The 18157-nt window shown below is 36.0% G+C and overlaps 1 protein-coding gene across 1 annotated transcript; it reads right to left on the reverse strand.

Moving 5' to 3' along the window:
* Positions 1-3544: 3544 nt before the first annotated feature.
* On the reverse strand, positions 3545-16549 carry LOC149420196 (uncharacterized). Its single transcript, XM_089636040.1, has 6 exons — positions 16529-16549; positions 15263-16400; positions 11027-11146; positions 7519-7622; positions 6519-6708; positions 3545-4178 (listed from the first exon to the last, which is right to left on the reverse strand). The coding sequence occupies exons 1-6, from the start codon at positions 16544-16546 to the stop codon at positions 4096-4098; spliced, it is 1653 nt and encodes a 550-aa protein (XP_089492166.1). The 5' UTR covers positions 16547-16549; the 3' UTR covers positions 3545-4095.
* Positions 16550-18157: the final 1608 nt, after the last annotated feature.

Below are 18157 nucleotides of genomic sequence, written 5' to 3' on the forward strand. Positions count from 1 at the left end.
GGCCCAGAGAGGCCCAGCAAGGGGGGGGGTTATTATTTACCCCTGTAAATAATAACTTGTGGTAAGAGTAGAGGCCCCAAAAATCCCCACGATCAGACATCACCCCCATGTAAATGCGTTAGCTGCGCCCTTGTCAATCTGACATTAAAACATTTTGTTTGTGGGATTTCTACCCTCGGCGCACTACGGTCAGGAGGGTTAGGTAGCGGGAGCTCGACGTGCCAAAGGTCAATTGTCCTAGCACTTCAACTTTATTAAGGGAAATCTTATTATTTTTTTTGTATGCAGAGCTAAGATATTATTATATTTTTTTATATGTGAATACCGAACAACGAGTCCCAACTGCTCCCATCCGTCTGGGTCTGGAGCCAGTGAAACATAACTCTGCGAGGTTGAATATACATGGTACATAGGTGAGGTATACTTTATTTGGCTCCAGACTGATGAGTATACAAAAGATTATTTGAGAGTGTTTTTGAGATATCAATTTTATTTAAAGTAAAAATTCAAATATATATACATAATATCAAAATAACCAATTTAATCAGATATTTAATAATTCAATTTTATATTTTCAATTAATATTAGGTATTCTACAAACACCACCGTACGGTGTATGTCCATATTCCTTTATACATATTTATTTACGGACGTACACTGTACAGCATAAGTAGATAATTACAAAAGTCTTGGGCAATTTTTTTTATGAAATTGAACATTTTCTTTGCTTTATTCGTAATAATATTTATACACTCGTCACAGAAATCGTTACAAAAATCGCAAAGTGTCCCCGAGCCCTGAGCCAATACATCTAACACAAACAATATCGATATTAATTGAATGTACATTTAACGGCCTCTTATCAGACAATAGTTTCATTTCATAAACGATACAAATTTTCCAAGTACGGAACGTTAAAAAAAATTATGTGCATGTACTCTTTACAGGTGCCTCAACTTGTGTCATCTTCCTAGGCTATAAAAAGGAGCAGTTAAGTCAAATGTATGTCATTCACTCTGTGAATGTTGAAGAGGAAACATGTGAATAATTAGCGCTAGATAACCCCTTAAAATGGACACCGCTGCTGACGAAGAGGTGGCACTACTGCAATCAGGGATGCGACAGTGCGATGTTGCTTCCATTGCAACAGTTTTAAGAGACTGTTTCATCCGGAGGCGTGTATCAGGGTGACGACACTACACATTTGCTTTTTGTCTCGTAAGATTTTGAAATAGGTGCGATTTTTGTGAAGCCGAGTGTATGTGACAAAAAATTAATTTATAATCGAAGACTGTCCCCAAATATTTATATTATACAAGGAGTTCAGGAGTAGTGCAGCGTGCAGCATCCAATGAAGATGTTTAAAAATCTTCTATGGAAAAAGTGTTTTTGTACGGAAAAAAAACAATATAATTTCGATAAACTAATTGATCTTTTTTACTGTACTATCATGTAGAAACATATTGTGGAGTTTTACCCTCGGACACGCGTATTTCATTAATTCTGAAGGGAATCCAGGGGGTATATGGGGAGTAGCAAAGGGAGAAATAAAACAAATAATTTTATTAGACAATATAATATATTCATTAAAAAATATTAATGTAATGAGACAAATCATGGAAAACAACCTGTAATAATCTTTTAATGAAATACTCAACAAAATATCTGTTATTGCAGGAACGCAAAATATAAACAGAAATCTTAAATTATTTTAACTTATATGCCTACCATTAAGACCCTGTTTAGACGGGAGTAAAAGATGCACCCAATGTCTTTTTCCAGTCTTATTTATTAGTGCCATGGTATTAAGTGGTCAATGGGCGTATTTATAATTACTACAGCAACGGCACGGCACGGCATGATGGCATAACAGACGTGCCATTACCGCTGACAGTAAATTAAGTCTTCATACAAACCCATTCTATTGCTTTCCTGTTATGACGTCATGCCGTGCCATTGCCACAGTAATTATAAATGCCCCTATTGGCTTATGTTAATAGTTTCATCTAGATCAGCGGTTTTAAAACTTTTTATTAGTAATAAAAAAAAATTTAGTCCCCTAACCTTTTTATGTGTTAAATGGTGTGTTAATTGGCTTTTCATAAATATCAGAATTTGCACAAAATTGGAAGATGACTTCAAACTCTGTGTCTCAAACACAGAGACAAAAGCGTCTGTCGCATTAATTTGTATTACTTGGGTATGATTTTTGTTTCTGTTATTGACATACTTCTGTAAAATTATAACCATAATAAAGTTTAAAATAATAGTTTTTCTAATTTATTTATTGGTGTCCCCCGCAACACCCAACTTTGAAAACCAGATTAACAAACTTATGTGCAGGAACATATGAACTGTTTTTTCAGTAACTGATTCACAATATTCAAAATAGTGATGCCCCCAAATGAACATAAATTTATATGGGGGTGTTTGAGTGTTACATTATGTGAAATATTTTTAACAGCAGATATATTTTTCCACTACGGTACCTACCAACCTACCAACGAATAATTTACAAAACCCTAATAATTATATTTAAGCTAAAAAAATAAGATGTTGCCAAAATACATGTTTAAGAATGTTCATTTTTATTTTGGAATATATGGCTACCCCACGAGAAACTGTGGAGATTTTAGAATTCCAAAAACAAATTTGTCGGGAACCCAAAATAATCTCTACTTTAAAGGATTTAAGATTTATAACGAATTGCTGACAGATGTTAAAGAAGCTAAAAGCCTTGCTGCTTTTCGTGGGTTATAAATACTATAAAGAATAAGTTTTAGATGTATTTTAAAGTGTCCTTTACATGTTGCACTATAAAGGATAACACTGTTGCACTGCACTTCTTGTGAGATTCATACACTTTCAATGAAAATGAAAAGATTCATCGCTGGGCGTGTAATACCTCCAACGTGAAAAATTTGAAATTTTACAGGAGCGTGACAAATACATTTAAGTAGGACAATGAACGGAGACTTCCATTAATTTTTATTTACTGTGTACATTAATAATCATTATTAATATAAATAAATATTATATGGGTTAATTTCCCCCTTTAATTTTGAATTTTTCACTCTTATGTAAAAATTATTTTTTCTAATTGGATGAATTACGCGGTCGGCGAAAACGTAGAACTGGGGGCACTATTTATTTGCATATACATGCAAGAGCATAGCGGCTTATGAATTATTTAACACACGAGCTTATTATGCTTTATGAAACATTAATGAAAAACTTATAATAAAGGAAAAATATTTCTTCAAACAACAAATGAATAAAATAAGTTTTTTTATACTTAATGTAATTATAAAAAACATAAAATTAAAAAACTAACTTGTAGCATATTAGAAATTAAAAAAACGATAATCATTTGTTAGAAAAAAAAAGTAGGTATATGATATTTTTATTGTGTTAAAATCATATTGTCATTTCAGTATGACATAAATTACATACTAATAGTAGATTCAACATTCAAACATACTTGAGATAGGAGTATAATAACAGCGATAAAAAATTAAAAACTATAATAATACTCATTGGTTTCTTTATCAGTCATTTTAACATAAAACCTTAACTAGTTAAAACAAGATCAGTTTGTTTAGGAACCATGAAATAATACTGGTATTTAAAAAAATCCTACATTTTCCAATAGGTAAGTATTCAAACAAAAGAAAAAAAAATTAACAACAATTATGTAAAGTAAAAGATTTATACATATATTTTCAGTATTTTATGTAGGAATTCAGACACATTATAAACATCTTTGCTTATAAGTAACTCTTCTATTGTATCCTGTATTAACCTAACCTAAACCCGACGCCCCACGGGTCGGTAAGCAATCGACAAAAACCAAATGCTGTAAGATCCTGAGCAGAAAACTGCAGTGAACTGCGCTGCAGACTGTTACCTTACTATAACGAACTTAAATTTCTGCACAGGGTCTTATAACACTCGGTTTATTTTGATTGCTTACCGACACATGGGACGAAGGGTTTAAACACATACGTTGTGTCAAAATGTGCCAAGCGATGGGGTAGATTGCGTTGAAAAGGTTTATAGCAAGTCACTTGTATGATGAGAGTTTTGTTACAATGTTTACAGCTTAGGATAAACAACTTCAAAGACAGCTTCGCAGGCTCCCTTAGCCGCCCTATAACGCGCATCCTTCTTATTGGTACCTGGGAAAAACAAAAATATTACTTCAAGAAACATAAATGATTCCTTACATACATTTGGTATCCATCTTCATTTGAGTCTTGGTCAATGAGAGTATTTATGACTCTCAATCAAGAAATCCAACTGGACAGACATGCGCTAATATGAAATCTTGGTATCACAGCGAAGAGCTGGAGGCAAACTATGTGACCATATTTTTGGCACCAGGAGGGTTCGAAAATGCTTTGAATTAACTACAAAATATGTCATACACTGACCGCCAAAGAGCGCACATTGAAATAATCAGATCCTGCATAGAAAAGTGAGGTTCGCGAAAAGAAAGGCAAAGGTTCACAATGTAGCCCATTTTGGGACTTTTCTGCACAGGTCTGAATTATCGTTTTTAAACAAACTGTCTTTTAAAAGTGTCTTAACTAAATAGTGTAGCAAAATATTCAATTTTGAAAACACATCCGAAATTTTGTTTACCCGATTTGGGAATTGGAGTTAAGTTTTTTACTCAGACAGCAATTTGCATACTAGTCATTCATAAGCAGATTTTATTTTCGAGGACTGAATAGTGATATTACAATGCGAGTTGCCTGCATATTGTCAAATTCATTTATTGACAAATCACACAAAAGGAGACGGTTACATTGTACATACATTCCTCTTTCTCTGATTGGCTGGTCGATCAATTTGAATGTCTATGGTCTCAATTGATGACAATACAACTATAGACATATTGTAGAGACCTCAAAAGTTGCAAGCAAAAGATACACTAATCGTTGTGCTTTCGATTCAGTGGTTTCAGTACTAAACTGACATGCGTAAGGACTTGTGCTATTTCTAACAAAATTGCATAAAAAGTGCCAAAATGGCCCCCCGTGTGATGAGAAAGTGTTTAAAAAGCAAAGGAATAACACACGCAAATTATTTTTCATTATAAGAAATATCAACCAACCATCATGCCGTTTCTCTGCAGAGGACGGACCGCCAAACAACTCGGTCTATCAAAAAATACAATTACTTCAATTGTTTCCTGAAGATTTTCAGCACCATTAGATAAAGTGAGATGGCAAACGTAGCAACACATTAGTATAAGAATGGCAATCTGATTGCAGTAGGTCGTCTAATACAGCGTTCCGTATTCGTTCGTCAGTGTAAGCGAGTAAGCATATCGTCATCTCAGTCGCACCCGCACCCAACTTTGAAGATTTAAATTCTGCCCAGACTTATATCTTTTTCACTCATACAATTATTCTTTGTATGTCTGTCTTTGTCGTACATGAACAAAGTTTGAATTAAGAATTTACTGGAAACATAAAGAGTGTTTCTTATTTGCTATATTTTATCTTAATTTTAAGATAATTAGAGTCTAGATGTATTGTAATTGACATTAATTTTATATCAAAAGGATGAATAAGTGGAGATTCGCAAAGCAAGCAAGGCTGACTTAACCGTAACGAATAAGATTATGGAAGGGAGGCTCAGATGGTTTGGCATGTATAGCGCGTAAACGAAGAAAGGAGTGTAAGGAGAATATATGATGCAAATTTGAATGGTAGAAGAGGTCGGGGACGTCCGAGTAAGTCATGGCGCGATCAAGTGAATCGGATACTTGAGTAAGGCCATGTCAAGTGTCAGAATAATAGAAGAGTATGCATGAATGTGAATGAGGCAAGAAGTGTGTGCTAAGACCGAGTGTGTGCGGTGAAACGGCGTGATGGTTAGTTAGCCGGGTTTCACGTTTGAAAAAATGATCTTTACTCAACCATTAAAATGGCCACCATCTTGAACAGGAAAAGGAACGTACAAACAAATTTACAAATAGACGAAATGGAAAATAGTCGAGTTAAAACAGGACTTCACAATGAAAATTCAATGTCCTCCGGTTGATGGCGAGGAGCGTCAGATTCCCAAGAAGCCAAGTTAACAGGGAGACAGTGAACTTTATTTTGGGGACCAGAATGCTGACAAAGGAATGAGGTAAACATGGGAGATAGTACAAGACTTATTGGCCGAGTGCTTTATGTCCGGATTAAATCTTCCCCACAGGAAATACTAAGCCCTTCCACACACTTTTACACAGATGATCATCTGGTCAATCCACATTATGCAAGTGCATTATATAAGCATAATAAATACAAAACAATACAAGAACAACACGCCAACTCACCAGAGATCAAATGGGAAAATAATTCACCGACTCCAGATATTTTCATATCGAAGGGTTCGGCTCGGTAGAACTCCTAACTTGACCTATAAATCCTACTGATCCCTCAAAATAAATATTTAAAAAATCCTTCGTAATCCTATATGTATTTAACTTAATTTATTATCGATAATAATATAAATAATACCTTTTCCAACATAAGTTGATCCATCAACTGTCACGCTTACGAAGAACTCCATCCCCTGGGGGGTGCTCTGCTGTAGCAGCAGGCTGTAAGGCAGACTGCCCCGCATGCGGCTGAGGAGGTCACACGGGTGCAGCGAGGCCAGGGGGTCTACGTCAGGCCCGGCGCGCGCTGATTGGCTGGTGAAAGATCGCTGCTGGGAAAATACACTATTTAAAAAAAGGGATTGACAAGAGATAATGAACCAGGCTAATGAATTAGGATTAATTGTAAGGATAATGAATTGCCAATTTCTTTGGAGAAATTGTATAATTCCTTATTTGAAATAAAAAAAGAATTGCCAGATGGTGACACTTCTCTGGACAAATTGTAAAATTCCTTATTTGAAATAAAAAAAAGAATTGCCAGATGGTGACATTTCTCTAGACAAATTGTAAAATTCCTTATTTTAAATAAAAAAGAATTGCCAGATGGTGACATTTCTCTGGACAAATTGTATAATTCCTCATTTGAAAATAAAAAAAAATGTTTATGGTTTATAAATAAATTAAAAAATTATTTTATTTGAATTATTTACTATGTAAACCGAATTTAAAGCTCAGCTGTACAATCAGAGTCCAGAATGTACAGCTGAGCAATTGTCTTTTTGTCAATGTTATAAAGCTAAATATAATGTTGGAAGCTTAGGATCACTAAAAAGCAAAAAAAGTTAAGTAGTTAGTGCGGGGGTAAAGTGCACTAACTTTGGGGGGTGATTCTACATGGTTTTAGAAGTAGAAAAGATAAATAACTTTTTTAGAAATTCCAACGTATTAAGGTAGTTTTTAGGTAAAAAAAAGTTTTTTTTTGTATGGGAAAATAAATATTCTTCAGTGGAAAAATGTTTTAGTACTTATGGGAAATTTTTTTTTTTTCTTTTTTATGTCTACTATTTTGTAGAATCACCTCCCGAAGTTAGTGCACTTTACCCTTGGACACCATAGTATACATATAAGTAACTTGCCTTAGTATTAATTTTCTTCCAATCCTCAAATAGTTTATACAGCGCCAGTGAGGTCAGCTGCTTCATGGAAATGGGAGAGTCTTCATCGTCTTCCGAATCAGAAACTAAAACAAACAAAGTGACTGAATGCCAAAGAAGAACTGCTTCTATGCCTATTTGTCATCTATTATCTAAACAGGGCGTGTGACAGTGGCGGTCGGTGACTTTTTGTAGAAGGGATGCTGGTCATCAAATGTTTATACCCGTACTTGATATCAAATATGCACATCTAGACGCTAGCCCACGAACAAGATACAATAAGGTACTGTCTAAAATTATCTCCATAACTCAATATTTCCAGTATCCAAAATAAGTTTTTTTTCCCATCAATGATTCAATTATACAACCACACAATTAACTATTATCATTTAGAACACGTTGGCAAAGTATCCATCTTATTTTGGGTATTCATTTTTATTTATTTAAATTATGATTAAAAAGTAAATCGCAGGTTAATAATTTTCAATAAGAATTCGACTTCAGTATTCAAGCTCAAAGCAAACTGTCAAAGCAGCGCGCGCATACAATCCAACGGATTAGTAATAGAGTATACGATTCTGTGCATTATACATATGAGCATTCTCTCTCTGGTTTCAATCCTGGGATTGGTTTGCAGCAATTTCATCTAATCTCCTCTTCCATTCTTCCCTGTCTTGTGCGGCTCTTTTGACTTCTGCATATGATGAGCAGTGCACGTCCACCAGCAGGTCCTCCAGGTACTCTCGGCATGGGCGTCCCCTAGAGTTGGTCCCCTCGGTCATACCCTCCATTATGACATGCAAGAGGCCTTCTTGTTGTATAGCATGGCCGATTCATCTTGCACGCCTTTCGGACAAGGTCCTGAGCAGGTGCCTTCCTCCTTCGATTCTTTGGAGAACCTCCTCATTTGTAATATGGTCTCTCCAGGAAATTCCTAACAGTCTTCTATAGGACCACATCTCAAAAGCCTCTAGTCTCCGTTTATCTCTTTCGGATAGGCACCATGTTTCGCAGCCGTACATCAAGATACTCCATACATAGGTCTTGATGAGGAGTATTCTCAGTTTTAGGTCTATATTATTCGATTCTATTATTTTCGACCTTTTATTGAATGCAAGCCTAGCCTGATGTATACGGCTGTCGACCTCGCTCTTAGACCGACCGTCCCATGTTATTTTGCTCCCGAGGTAGACAAACTCCTTGGTGTTCTTTAGTGGAACTCCTGCCATCTCTACTCTCATCTGATGTTGCGTTCGGCCTACAGTCAGCAGCTTTTTTTTGTCTTTATTTATCTTCATGTTGTAGTTGTTTTGAAGAATGCTTTGCAAGGTTGTTAAGGCCTCTTGCAGTTCTTCTTCGCTTTCAGCAACCAAAGCAATATCGTCAGCAATATGAGCATTAAAGACGGTTTTTGTACGTTGGATGCTGTCATTAACATTGAATAAAGTTGATGAAGATATTGGCTTGCGGGTCTCAGTGCCCATGAGGGGAAAGAACGTACGCTCTAGAATTCTTGGATACGGTTTACAGATTGCTTCCACACCACAATGTGTTTTACTCGCTTCACAGTATTTGAGAATGTATGTGTATTTAGACTCGCTAGCTTTGTATTGTGTCGTTTGTTGTGCGTACATAGAAACGGGACGATAATATGCACAATGTCTTATAAATTATAATATTTGTATGATTTTTTTACTGCGCCGTTATTGTAAAAAAAAATCACATTAAGGTCGCTGTAGAAGAATTAAAATATTTAAATTGCAGTATTGCTGTTTACGGCTAGAAGTCCAAATCTTTTTACTCTAAAATGTAAGGGATGCGGAGCATCCACAGCATGCATGGACAGACCGAGAAAATATTTATTAAAAAGAAGAAAATGCACTATGTATATGGCAGTCGAAAGCTTTTTACCTTCTGTTGGTCTGCAAAATTATAATAAATTGGTCTTCCAGCAAGTTCGTCCCACGAGTGTTGTGATGATCATTTTAGGAATATTTTCGGTGGGGCTCTCGCGGTCTTTATCATTAACAATTTGCTCAACCGGGTGGTGACATAGTTCCCCTGTCTTTAGATTGTACTGACAGAGGTGCTTTTGTGAGGTGTCACGTAAAAAAAAATACATTAAAAAATTGATAAAAATTTTACATTTCTTTCTCGAAAAACAACTACGCCATGCAACAAATTAACAAACACTTTTGCCACAAAATGAACGATCTTCACTTGTTTCGTGTATGTTTTTTGAAGCTTGAACAAGTTACAAAAGGAATTTTATTTCCTTGGGGCCTTCTGTGGAGGGTCTTTTCAAGGAAAAGGAGAGGAAGTGCAGGGTAGGAAAAAGGTATGAGGGGTGGGTAGGAATCTGGGGTCAATGGGTCCAGAAGTGACGGACAAGTACAAATCCATTAGGCGATAAGGCGGAGAGAGTGGCTACCGAATTTAATTAATTAATGAAGTTGGGTTGTTAAGTTCATCTCTATATCTTGCGTTGCCTTTCAGGCCTGCTATAGGCCGATAACTTAACGTAGGATTGAGCAATAACTTTTACTGTTTTATATTGTGGAGAACTTACATTTATATTTAGGCTTTCAAAGTGAGATAACTTAATTCGATGGGGAGTTGTATTGTGAAATTACTATAAGGTGGTGGTATTATTAGATTAGAATTAGATGCAAGTGGGCTAATCAATTGTTATTATGTGTCCGAAGTCAAAGTTCAGTTGTCTAGTTTTTTGTGAAAATGAATTATGTATGAGACCATTTTAGTTTTTTCAGTATCTACACAGAGGTATAAGACGGTTGTCCTACGACAATGTGAAACTAAGTTAGGTCAACATAAAAGGTCTGGTATCTCCACAATGTCCCAAAGGAAATTTTTTACTATTTAATCTCTCCTGAACAATTTCAAAAATGTGTCAACCGACCTTTGATTTCTGAGGTACAGTTATATATCTAGGGTATTTGTATATAAAATTTTATTTTTATTTCAAGAAAAGTAATGGTTGTCGATCTACAAGTCAGATCATAAGTAAAAAATGGTTTTTTTACAACTCCACATAGTTATAGGAGGCGTTCAGTAAAATAATTTCCCTCAGGGCCTGTGTGGTCTTTGGAGAATCTTTTTAAGTAAAGGAAGGAGATAAAGCTCTGGGAAGGAAAAAGTATAAGAGGTGTCAGTGTGTCCAGGAGTGAAGCATGAATCCATCCCTCTCACTCCAGTGCAAGGCGATGGGTCAGGAGAGTCCAGCTGGAGGGCTCAAAGAGTCTCCCTCAACCGGCCCGCCACGCACTTGGTGGGCAGTCGCACTCGCCACCAAGACCCAAGGACAAACCTCAACTCACGAACCCGACCACCCCTGCCAAGTCACCAAACGAAGCAAACCATTTGTGGTGACCTTTAGCAGAGGTGTTGGTTATCAAATGAATAATCTTTATTTCCTTTTCAGCAAATTTGGCAAATAATACAAAGGTGTATGAAAAATAAAAATAATTACTTATAATAATATTTTCTTCTTGATTTTGGTCTGCGACATAATTCATCTGCATCTGTTTGTTCATCAGGATTCGGAGCATCTCCTCAGCTGCAGCATTCTTCGCTTCGTTCTTGGTCGAACCTGGAACAACATACTGATAGTCAGAAACTCTGTACCAGAGAGGTCGACATTCACAGGGACCACCGTTCAGAAATGAAACGATTCTTGAAATTGGTAAAGCAACCATAATATCTGAAATCTTGGAAATAAGACATCTGCCCTGATGATGGACACTGCAATGCTGTCCGAAACGTTGGCTAAAGAAGGAGTTAGCGCAACACGGCATAATACCCCAAAAACAAATAACAAAAATACTTTTGGCCGTGAAAATCTTAAATCATATTTATCATCTCATTATTTACTTTGTTGATAGTGGAATAAAATTTATTTTAGTAAGCTACGAGCATTTTTTACGAATCAATCCCATGAAAAGAAAGTATGTTTAGATTGTGTCTGTTGGTAACGGCGACGTTCAACGGGAACAAATTTTTCGTGGCTGATAGGCACTTCCGACACATTAACAAACAGTTAATTGAAGCGTGCAATAGAAAGAAAGCTCTGTTGCAACCATTCTTTCTGCTACATAGGATTTATCATGGGTTTAGTAAGTAAAACATGCAAAGGACACTGTAAATAAGCAATAAGCAAATTGTGGCTTTTTCCAAATGAATATGTTTTGAATTGACCTTTGGTAAATAGCATAGTGGATAAATGCTTTGGGTTCCACCCAGGCATCGCAGGTTCCATCCTCTGCTGGCTAAGTCCTCCGTCATTGCTTTAGTATCATTTTCCATTTTATCGTAGTAGGAGGAATTCAAACAATGTCAAGTTATTTGTAATCTGGGAATGTATGTCTAAAAAAAAAAAAATTGACGAACTCACCAGTGCCCTGATATTGCTTGCCTCTTACGGTGAGTACGGCTGTGACCTGTTTGAAACTGCGCATTGGAAGAACTGAAACCCTGCGTTGTGTGACTGGAGTAAACTCGCAGAGCACCGAGTACGCGTTCCTCGGCTTGACGAGGCGCCGAAGTCTCTGGTTGTCGCGCCACTTCTTCGCCAGCTTCTTTCCACCACCCGTGTTATAAGATGCTATTACTATTGGTGTCCGAGTTGTCAAGTTGTGATTTTGCAGAAGAGTTTGTTTGGAATTGAGGAGTTGGATGCAATAACAACATAAATGTGCACGAGTCCCTTTTGCAGCCATCGTCTTTTTCATCTCCAATCCCTTCCTTTGTCTGCTACGTAAATATTACTTGTGTAGGTTTTACATAGACGGCGATACACGCAAAAGTTTGAACACTGGTTTCAATTGAATATCAAAAAACTTTGAACTTGTTTTACTAAAAACTACTACTGTAATCTTAAGTTGTTATTGAATCCAGCTCAGCTAAGGTATTTAATCTTAGATAAGTTTGAACACTGGTTTCAATTGAATATCAAAAAACTTTGAACTTGTTTTACTAAAAACTACTACTGTAATCTTAAGTTGTTATTGAATCCAGCTCAGCTAAGGTATTTAATCTTAGATATATAGAAGTCTCAGAGAAGGGCCGTACATACGTCATCGATGAAAATTCTTAATTCTCACACGTCTTGGATGAAAATGAAAAGATAGAAGATAGAACGATGATATCACATGCAACCTCTCTCTGGGACTATTATAAATTTTGATACACGGAGGTCCGACGTTCTACTGCCAGAGTGCAGTAGCGCTGTTTTCACCACTGGCTGTAAAAGGAGAACGCTTTCCAATCCAAATCATCCATAACCCTTAGCAACACCGGGTACACAACAGTAGTTGTTAACACATTTCGGCCGGGTATTTTTTGCGCTGGCACTATGCTGAGTCCGGGCGAAAATAAAGTTCCCGTGCGAATTTCTTTAATTTGTTTTAAATTTCTATATCTTCGAGAATAATTAAAATAATTTAATAAAAATTTCTACATAGTAACTCAGCATACCCAAGCTATGAAAGTACTAAACTAAATTCGAATATTATTTGTAATGCAACTCTATTAACCTCGTAATATGTTTATTACGGTCCGCCTATCGGTATTTGCTCATACCTGCTTTCTTTATTTACGCCCGACATCTCTCGCTTGCTTGCACATAGGAGTTGAGTGGGTTCGGAACAGAGATAGAGATTCAAATCGGGTTTCATTGTTATAATATACTATACTTTTGTTGAAATACCGATGTAAACGAAAGGCACGAAAATAAATTTAAAAAAAGACTTGCATTACGATTAGATAATTATGTACATATAGTTGGGACCTTTACAAAGAGATTGGTATGTAAGATTCATGAAAAAACATTGAATAATTCCGTCTTTTCTGCCTTTGAAATGAGGCCGGTGCAAAAGGTAGAACTACCCTTCCCGGCCTTAAGCATCAATCGACCGTACGGGCAAAACTACCTTTCCCGGCCGAAGGTGTTAATATGTATGTAAGAAGCTACCTTTCCTTTGTCCAAAATTACTAAAGAACAATTAATATTATAAGTCACCAGAATCAGAATAGACATACCACTGATAGTTTTAACTTCTCCCCCTTTTCCGAAAATTATGCATATTATTAAAAAAAAAAAGTTTACAGGGAAGCTTTCGGTGGGATAACTACACTAATAGATTGTCTCAACTGAAACACAGCTTGACAGACATAACTTTGCAAAAAATTTGTTTGTCCCCTCGTTAGTTCCTCCTCTGGCCGCCTACAAAGATAAGTGTGTCAAGCTGCAGCAATGTTGAATGTATAAGGGGGTATTTCACTATTTCGGGCTAAATATCTGACTAGCTATCCGTTGGCTGGCTTTAAAGATCAGAATAACTTCGTTATTCAACGGCGACCGTTTCACCATTGTTTCGAGCTTCCGGATAGATAACACTCGAAATAGTCTGGCAACATCGCAAAATGTTTGCAGTTACTCCATCTACTGCCACGGCTGTCATGCGTCACAGTCCGCACACCGCAAAGTGTGCATTTTTTTGGTTATGTTATGTTGATTATCAGGTCATTTTAGATAGATTCGTGTCGAATTAATACATTGTTTCTTATTTTGAACACAATCAAATAATTCAGGATGGATCATACAAGCATTCAAATTCATTCAACAAAATTCGACTCACTTCTCCGCTGTCAAACTCGGAATGTTTTGACGCCATCTTTGATTCGAGGAATAGCGCCTAACGTGAAGTTCGAGCACTGATTAGTCAAATCGAACTTTAACCCGAGCGTTAGCGTTATTCAGATATAGTGAAAACGAAAAAATGACTAATCCGCGGATTAGTGCTTAGTCAGAACATAATCAGAGATAGTGAAATACCCCCTAAGACTTGGTTTCAGATATGTACAATGGTGTGAATAGAGTCACAGATTAACAAGTCAAAAACACTAATCAGTAAGGGAGTAAAAAAATAATAATTTGGGAGCTGAGATACAGAAAAGTGTGGAACGGAAATAGAAAATAATGCATTTTAATATTTATTTTGTTAAAATTAAAATCTATTTTGCATTTGGCGGCCAATATGATTGATGTAAAAGATTTAAGGTTAGTTTAACTTCTCTTGTTTACCCCAAACTATGAACAAACTTAATGTGGGATTAATTAAAAAATAAATTTTGAAAAACTAGATCATTTTTTATTATTTTGTTACTAACCGTGTTCCGCTTTTTTGTATGTATACAAGATAATTAATGCCTATAAGAATAATGCTTTCATGCAATTTTGAGGAGATATGAGAAAAGAGGGGGAAAAATCAAAATAATAGAATAGACAACAATGGTATTGAAAAATTAAAAGTTAAATGGTTCAAATCAACTCAAAAATAAGAAAAAAAAATGTAAAAATTTCAAATACAGCCAAATCTATGAGTTTCGTTTCTGAATTGAAATTAAAAAATATTTCCAAATTTGGGATGGAATTACATTGTGATATTAAAATTAAATCAATTTGTTACTGGACTTCATATGGGCAATTTTAGACTGGTGCCAATATCAGAGAGAAATAAGTTGATTCCCAAATAAATAAATGAAACAAGGCTATAAAGTTATTTAATAATAATAGACCATGGAAGTATTTATCGCAACATTACAAATAGGTATACCTTAATGTTTGCTCTGGCTTCGTAAATATCTTAATAATGGATAGATAAAGATTTGGCTGTATTTGAAAATAATTTTAACTGTCTCAACCAACCTTTCTTCATTTTTGTGGAAAGTCTTGTCTTAGGGATGTATTTTGGTTCAGTGTCTTCCTCTTCAGAATCGTGGAACTCGGAGTACATCTGAAGCAAAGAATCCTCTGGCTCTTGTCTGGCTTTTTGAATTATCTCAGTGCTCTGCTTTGGTTGCCCAGAGATTGGCTTTTGATGCTGCTGTAGTCTAGAATGCAGAGACGAATTGGTGATTGGTGTTTCCTGCAAAAGTTTCGTTGGCAAAGTAGCAGTACCAGAGTCCGGTTGTGGCCCTTCAGAGGTATGAGTTTGCTGGAGATCAATCTGTTCCTGTCTCCATATTGGTATTGGTTGAGGAGGACTCTGTTGTTTTAGAAACATGGCTGGAGTTTGTCCCTTCATTATTGGTGTTACTTGTTGGGGACTCTGTTGTTTTGGAAACAGGGTTGTAGTTGGTTCGTTCATCATCGGTGTAAGCTGATGAGGACTCTGTTGTTTAAGAGCCAATATTGGAGCTTGTTCCTTCAATGTTAGTATTCCTTGCAGAGGATCCGTGGAATGTTGGAGAGTTTCGTGCTTCAGTTGTCTCGGGGCTGAAAGCTTTTTTTTTTTGATGACAGAGTTCCGTTGTTTTTCGGCATAATGCGATTTCACCAGAATACTCAGCTCATCTTCTTCAGGGTGTAATCGTTGCCAAAGAGTTTTTGGAAGTGAGACAGGTTTTTTCTGGGATTGGCCAGGGATTAGTTTTACTTCCAAAGGACTTGGTTCCTGTTGTTCAGGGCTCTGAAGTTTTTGTTTTAATAAGCCTTGCTGTTGCCGCCCCGGGATTATGTTTGATTGGGCTAATAACGGCTGTTTTTGTGTCTCTCGGCTTGTTATATTAGGTGGCCTTAAGGGTTGTTGCAGTGGGCTTGTGATGTTAGGTTGCCTTAGGGGTTGTTGCACTGGGCTTGTAATGTTAGGTTGCCTTAAAGGTTGTTGCACTGGGCTTGTGATTTCAGGTTGCCTTAAGGGCTGTTGCACTGGGCTTGTAATGTTGGGTTGCCTTAAGGGCTGTTGCATTGGGCTTGTAATGTTGGGTTGCCTTAAAGGTTGTTGCACTGGGCTTGTGATGTCAGGTTGCCTTAAGGGCTGCTGTGCTCTGACCTGAAAACACTGCTAAAGAATAATTGAAATAAACATATTATCATAATTATAATTTTTCCCAGACTAAAATTATTTAAAAATGTTATTAGTAATTAATGAGTAGAAATACGCATTTATATATAAATAAGAGTTATATTCACCTGAGCACCGGGAAACATTTTGGAAAGGAGACCTGGAGACCTGGAAAGATTAATAATTAGGCAATTGTTTTAAAGAAATAGTGGAATTTAGATATCTGGATTTAATAAAAATGTCTTAATTCCGAAATGCGGGGAGGAAGGTGCAATCCTACACATATCATAGAGAGTGCACATACGTAATATATGTATATAAAAGTAATAATAATAAATTAACAATAAAAATAAGGAAACATCGATTTTGCTTTTCTTTGTCGCCATCGAAAAAATCGTTCTCGGCAATTTGGAAAGTAAGCTAAAGATTTTAATGACAAAAGCATAAATAAACAACTCTCCTTCTAAGTATTGATATGAATACGATTCGCATTCCGAGATTATTGACAACCATTGAATTAGTCTATGTTGACAACCCATCAAATTTGATTACTCTGGTAGTGTTTTAGTTACTTAGAGATTCATTTTTTTCCTGCAAGCTTACCGTGAATAAATAATATTATCGTTGTTTGGTGCAAAATAAACAATTATTAGTATACAGTGGATAATTTCAGCCAACTACAATCACTATGGGTCAATACAGTAATCTGTTTTGCATGACAATATCTTTTAGTTCCTAATAAGAAAATTTTGTTGCAACAATGGCCATTGGCCATCATTAGTTTATCCGTTTTGTGTGAAATAAATAGTTTTTAGTTTCTAGTGATCCATGAATTGTAGTCATACCATACAAATAGTATTAAAGTGTATGTAAAGCTTACAACTTACTCTGCCTCACTGTTATTATTCAACTTATATTTTTGTCGTACGAGATTTTAAATTTTGCACAAACGCGAACAACAATATCATAGACGAAATGAAATTAAAGATTGAAAATATATACAACTTTGTACCAAAATCCGTAGAAAACAGAAAAAACTCTCGATCGGTGGATTTATCAATTTTCACGTAAGTATGGTGTGAAGTACTGTGAAGGTTCCATTATTAAAAAGAAATATTTGAAACTTGGAACCGCGAAATAAGCCGAACACGCTTAAAACTATTTAACAGGACTAAATAAAATCATTCAAAGGAACACGCGCCAAAACCAAACTTTGTTCATATTTGACAATCTTCAAAGGAGAACGGGCCGCTTGCACGGTTTTATTAATTTACCCTTCTTGTCTTGAACAGCTCGACTGTTGAATGATTTGCCGGCATTGCTGGTATATGTGTTTCTCTAACCCATATTATGGGTCTCTTTTAGACCGAGGTTCACTCTTTACTTTACTCAAAAGACCCTCCACACGTCATCGTCAAACATAACTTGTGAGGATTTAATTAAAAAATTATTCATAAAATCATAAAAAAAACTTGTGTAGACGTTCCATTATATATGCAGAACTTCAAAAGTTATAAACTTTCGACAGAACTTCATAACCATTCATACATTGCATTCATAACGTGATTCCAGCGTTGCCAGGTCTAGGGAAATTTCCCTAGATCTAGGGGAGAAAAAAAATTCTAGGGAAAAGGGAAATTTTCACGAAATCAGCACAAATCTAGGGAAATTTCGTACTTTTTGACAAATTTTTTTTACATGACAATATTATTGGGATTGCCAGTGAACGTAAATGTATTTTCATTTTTTATTTTTGG

This window comes from Hesperophylax consimilis, chromosome 10 (assembly GCF_061612785.1).
Source record: "Hesperophylax consimilis isolate HC1 chromosome 10, BYU_Hcon_1.0, whole genome shotgun sequence".
NCBI classification, from domain to species: domain Eukaryota; kingdom Metazoa; phylum Arthropoda; class Insecta; order Trichoptera; family Limnephilidae; genus Hesperophylax; species Hesperophylax consimilis.

Coding starts and splice junctions, on each gene's coding strand:
- LOC149420196 (XM_089636040.1), bottom strand. Junction 7,623..11,026: donor AGAAGAAAATATTATTATAA/GTAATTATTTTT, acceptor TGTTTGTTTTAG/TTTCTGATTCGGAAGACGAT. Junction 6,709..7,518: donor GGAAGAAAATTAATACTAAG/GCAAGTTACTTA, acceptor TTTTCCCAGCAG/CGATCTTTCACCAGCCAATC.